Source organism: Manduca sexta, chromosome 26 (genome assembly GCF_014839805.1).
Source record: "Manduca sexta isolate Smith_Timp_Sample1 chromosome 26, JHU_Msex_v1.0, whole genome shotgun sequence".
NCBI lineage: Eukaryota > Metazoa > Arthropoda > Insecta > Lepidoptera > Sphingidae > Manduca > Manduca sexta.
In genome coordinates, this window is record NC_051140.1 from 10,033,048 (window position 1) to 10,039,299 (window position 6,252).

The 6,252-nt window shown below is 33.1% G+C and overlaps 1 protein-coding gene across 1 annotated transcript; it reads left to right on the forward strand.

Moving 5' to 3' along the window:
* The first annotated feature begins 246 nt into the window (after positions 1–246).
* Positions 247–6,233, forward strand: LOC115442489 (methionine aminopeptidase 2). Its single transcript, XM_037443080.1, has 8 exons — positions 247–493; positions 1,598–1,792; positions 2,016–2,176; positions 2,875–3,049; positions 4,059–4,267; positions 4,623–4,713; positions 4,786–4,960; positions 5,082–6,233. Exons 1-8 carry the CDS (start codon positions 352–354, stop codon positions 5,332–5,334), a joined length of 1,401 nt encoding a protein of 466 aa, XP_037298977.1. The 5' UTR covers positions 247–351; the 3' UTR covers positions 5,335–6,233.
* Positions 6,234–6,252: the final 19 nt, after the last annotated feature.

Below are 6,252 nucleotides of genomic sequence, written 5' to 3' on the forward strand. Positions count from 1 at the left end.
TATAAATTCAATGGTTTTGTACTAAATATTGCCACATAAAAAATAGTGGGTAACCTGGCTGTCAAAGTTACCCTTCTAAATCAAAGTTACCCCGATTGATGGTACCTAATAAAAGTAATATTATAATATATTTAGTCTCTTTTAAAACAAATTACTAAAATCAACATATTATAATCTTTTTTATATTTAAATTCTATTGCTATAATATTATTTGAATAAATACTGCTCGTTGATCTGTGAACTCTGAAACGTCAGTTTTAGTATCTGTGATCTGTGGGTAGATTGCTGATTGCTCACATGGTGCAATTGTTCGAAAATATATATTGTTTTCGGAAATAGCTATCTGTCGATATGGCTGCAGTGAAAAAAGATGAAGAAATACCTAAAGATGAAGTAGTCGAAAATGGAGAAGATGATGACATAGAGGCTGTAGAGGAGGAAACAAAAGATCCCGCCAAGAAGAAGAAAAAGAAAAAAAAGAAGAAGAAGACAGGTTAGATTGTGAAAATCGTCATATTCTGATTAACTTTTATGTTTATTACTTGTATTTATTGAAATGCACTGACAACTGAGCAAGTACTTTGTACTTACATTAATACGCCATTTGCTATAAACCTTATAAGAGTCGTATAAGCGTGCGGTACCAAGACAAAAGACAATATATCCTAAAAATATCTAATTACCATGGTGTTATTACAATGATACAGAACAATATTTACAATAATCAATGAAGTAAGTATTTTATACCAAGTGACTAGGTCTTTATCGTTACGATGAATGTCCTATTTCAGACATTTTAGTACTTACCAGTGTTAAATAGCATCCATACCTGCAATGCTAATGAAAACAACTCATTTTTAATAATGGGACATAATATGTAATTATTTAGAATTTGCAGGGACTTAGTGCAATAGGTTAGAACACAAACATACCCATCAACTATCGGGCCGCGGGTAGCAGATCCAGTGATTGTGGCAAATTTAAATGCAATTCAAATGTGGTCTTTGTGGCTGCAAAATATTTATTTATTATGGTAGATAACTTTGAGCCAAAACTTTCTAATCCAAGAAATCACATAAATTTTGGGCCGGTATATCACCTAACTATTGACATTGGCTAAATCACGCATTAATCAGTGAAGCCATTGAATCTCGAAAAATGAGACCACTTATAAAGCATGTTTTATAGATTTAAATGGAGAATAGTACATGTAATGAGATTTTTTTTTTTATCTCAAACAGTAATGGGAAAGTACTTAATAAATATGTGCATCCTTGTTCTATCACCAAACAAATCTTTTTATCAGATTTGGTAATCCAGCCAAGGACACCCAATATCCCCTAACTAACCACATAGACTATGCTATGATGCACCATAGATAGAATGTATTGTTCTTAGTCTTACATGGGTTTTTTTAATATGTTGTTGTGCCCCGAAAACAACTATTAAATAATCCACAGTCAATGTGTTAATGAATAGATTTATCAGTCAATATTATCTCATTAATTTATCAATAGTTCACAATATAAACAATCTACAAAATATTGTTGTACAAATAATAACAAATAATGTATTATATGTATGATTCAACTTTTAGAAGGTGATGCAAATGCAGATAATGACACTGAAGTAGTTGAAACCATAGAACAAGTGCAGTCAGTGGTGGAAGATGGAGGTGATGGCGATGAAAAAAAAAAGAAAAAGAAGAAAAACAAGAGCAAAGCTGGAAAAGGTGCAGTGAAGGAACAAACCAACCCGCCTACTATTCCTATTGCAGAACTTTATCCCAATGGTTAGTATATTTTAAAACAAAAAAAAGGATAATAAACTGTAATATATTCACAATTATAATGTGTTATTGCAGTTGTAATAGTCTGTATCAAATAAATTATAAAACAAAAGATATTCTATATTTCCATAAAAATTTGGTATTCATTGATTAAAAGGATTCTAATAATTGTATATTTTATACATACAACTTTATTAGCCATGTTCACTATAAAAAATATTCACAGGCAATTTCCCTGAGGGTCAGATCATGGAACATGGTCCTGCTGAAGGAGTGGATGAGAGAACTGCCAAAGATCGATTTTCAAGTGAGGAGAAGAGAGCTCTTGATAGACTCCATCAAGACATCTATCAAGAAATAAGACATGCTGCTGAGGCTCACAGACAGGTATTTTTCATTTTCATCTTGTGATTACAGCTTGCTTCATTATGTAATTGAGATAGACTTGTTTTTTTTTTTCAAACCAGTTTCGAAGAATCAAATAATTTAATTATATTCTTTGAGATATTGCTTACGGTTCCCCTGTGTATAAGATCAATATTGGTATAAAATTCCTCCTTTACTTTCCCAAAATAAAAAGTTAGAAAAGAATTTATTATAAAAGCCATAAGTAAGATTTAGGCACTATTTATAAAGTAAAATCTATGGAAGCAAATTGCTGAAAAATGTAGCATATAACATCCTATACACCATAGTCTATCTGTGAGCTAAATTTTAGCGATATTAGTTTAGGAGTTTCATGATATGTTTGGAAGAAAATGTACAATCAATTCAGATGTTTATCTAGAAAGAGGTTTTAAAATTCGAGCAGTCGTCAAACAACTGGTCTCATCACTTGTAGATGTCTGCAAGGCCTGACATATCTACTGAACTATTGGTAGAAAATATCACCTCCTACATTGTGTTCAGGTCTCACCTATTGGATCAAGTTGTTTGTGTATATGTATAATTATTGCACATTGCTTTATATTCAATCATAATTATCATTACTTTAGTTTTAAACTATGTTAAAGGAGTGAAAAAAAAAACTTTTTTTTTCCGTAATTTTCTTGATATCATTAAATCTCTTGCGGGAAATTTCACAGACTCGTAAATACATGCGAGAATGGATTAAACCAGGCATGTCAATGATTCAAATATGTGAAGAGCTGGAGTCTACTGCAAGACGCCTCATCGGTGAAAATGGTTTAAAAGCTGGATTGGCTTTCCCAACTGGATGCAGTCGCAATCACTGTGCTGCCCATTATACTCCTAACACAGGTATGTGATTAATGAGGTTTAATGCATAAACAGTAAATATTTTATGCGCTCTGAAAAAATCTTCATACACTAAGGGCTGGTATCTCAATCATTATTTTACAATGTATGTACTGAAAATCTATGCACGAAGATTTTTATTGAAAACAAAGTCTCTTAATGTGAGCATTTTCAAAAATCTAACAATTTTTTTTACTTTTTAAACATACCAATACATTATTTTATTATAACACTGTGACTAAGTAAATTGCTGTGTAAGAGACTTCATACTGTTGGTTAAATTTTCTGTATAAAATTTTCAAAAACATGTGTAGCTAACTCTATTGACATACTAACTCGTAGAAATAAGGCAAAATTTGCGAAAAAAAGTCATTTTATTGAGCCTTATTTAATCAATACGAGAATGCAACAAAAATAAAACTTGTATTGAAAATAACTTATTTACTTTGCATCCATCAAATTTTGATCCATTGGAAACTAATTTATTCCAAATATAAATGTACATAATTGTAAATAAAAGGAAATATAATTAAACATTAAGTCAATTGCCATGCATGCACGACCAAGTATTAGTTGACTCGTTTAGCATAATTTAAAAGTCAATGTACATAAGAATAACTGAAAAATCTCGTAAAATGACAAATAATAGCTATACAAAATGAAATTGCTAACTGTACTACATATATTGATAAAATTTACAGAATGTTCTACTGACAAATAAAAAAGTATAAATTATTTATTTCTTTGCATTCATTGATTAATTGTTATGGTTGATTTTTCAATAGGTGAGTTCTTTCGATTCCTTATCGTCTGACATATAGCTATAAACAGGTTTTTACTTAAATTTAACTAATGTGGTGTTAGGACTAAAGTAGCGATATAATCAAATTTATTACTTAAAATTTAAATGTAAAAGGGAAGGGTGGTTTAATGAATTATAGTCAAAATCTTAAAAAAAATTAAGGCCTTTGCACAGACAAATATATAAAATTATATTGGTGTACCCATAAAGGTGACACGACAGTCCTCGAATATGACGACGTGGTGAAGATAGATTTCGGCACACATATCAACGGGCGCATAATCGACTGCGCCTTCACTCTGCACTTCAACCCGCGTTACGATCCGCTCGTCAAGGGTGTGCAAGAGGCCACCGAGGCTGGCATTAAAGCTTCTGGAGTCGATGTCCGACTCTGTGATGTCGGAGCTGCCGTACAAGAAGTGAGATATTTTATAGATTTTAGTATTTATATCAGCATGGTTTACATAAATTATAGAGGCCTAAGGTTTAATCACTGCTTTGCACATGTGAAAGTGTATTTCGTTCATAAAATGTTTTCTTTGTATTGACTGAAACAAATTTTACGCTGAAAATCCCAAAATATAAGTTCCATCCCACACAGCTAAATGTATAAGAATATCAAAAAATATGATTTTCAATTAAAGCTTAGATTCTCCTTCAGCATATTTCCAAAATTTCAAAGAAAATTATTTATTAATATTTGTAAATTATGAAATTTATAAATGATTACTATGTGAACAAATAATTCGCCAACGTTCTTTAATGTCTTAACAGGTGATGGAATCGCACGAAGTTGAATTGGACGGTCAAATATACCAGGTGAAACCTATCCGCAATCTAAATGGGCATTCTATTGGGCCATACAGTAAGTATATCCATTTTCTACCCTCATATTTAAAATTTCTTGGATATTAGATTGCAATGTTTTGCTTTTTAGGAATCCACGCTGGCAAAACCGTGCCGATAGTAAAAGGAGGTGAAACAACTCGTATGGAGGAAAACGAATTTTACGCTATTGAAACATTCGGGTCCACCGGGCGCGGACAGGTTCACGACGACATGGACTGTTCACACTACATGAAGAACTTTGATCAGCAATTTGTGCCTTTAAGGTTTGTTTTATATTAAAAGGCATATAATGACACATTAAGTTTATACCAAAAAAAAATAATCTTGTAATATAATATTGTATAAGTACAATGAGCAATCTGTACATATCTCGAGTTTTTACAGATTACAGTCATCAAAGCAACTGCTGAACGTAATCAACAAGAACTTCGGTACATTGGCATTCTGCAAGCGCTGGCTGGAGCGGGCCGGCGCGTCGCGCTACGCCATGGCGCTGAAGGACCTGTGCGACAAGGGCGTGGTGGACGCCTACCCGCCGCTGTGCGACGCGCGCGGCAGCTACACGGCGCAGTTCGAACACACCATCCTGCTGCGTCCCACCTGCAAGGAGGTCGTGTCGCGCGGCGACGACTACTAGCTACCGGACTCACCACACACACACACTATACTTACAATTGTCATCAACATGTACCATAAGTCCCTCCTCAATTTTTTGTTATCAAGGTGACAATTATTGCAATATTTTAACGCTTTTAAACACTTGTGAAGTTGTGTTATTCCACCCTACTGGTTTTATAGGCGAGTCACGTCTCAAACCACATTATTTGTGACAGGGGTCTGAATTAATTATAATTAAGTATATGTTATTTGTGGCTAATCCCAGGCGACAGAGTATTCATTAGGGATGAAACTGATATTGGCTTATATTAGTCCGCTTACCGGATATCTATCAGATTAAGATTTTTACTAATAAAGTAAAATAATAAAATAAGTTATTTAAATGTACACAATCTTGAAAAATATTTGATACACACTGTATGTAAACATTCAACATTAATCAACAGCTTTCTATCTTCCAAAAAAAGAAATTTAAGCTCGCCTCATTCAGCAATAACAGTTTATTGCAGTAAATTATAATTTCTAAAACATGGCTCACTCAGAGTTCAGACCTGTGGCCTGTAGGAAAACGTGGTACAACAACTAGGGCACTCTAGTTTATTTCCGTCCCATTATGTGGTTAGGGGGCGAGCCTATTGCCACATCGGGCATAATTCAGACTAGTCCCGGACAGTTTGACGTTTTTATAGAATCTATAAACCTCCGCAAATTTTGTTCGCCCGATTTGACCAGACCCAGGACCTTATTGATTATCTGGAGCCTTAATACAAGGGTACTGGACCAATGAAGCAAGTAAAAAATGTTTTCTTTTTACTAACCTTTTTTTATATAAAATGTTATATAAATGTAATACCTACAATAGTATGTATTCACGTGTTAATAACATCATTTGCAATAAAGTTCTTTATCATATTTTGATACATTCGTTTTAATAAAA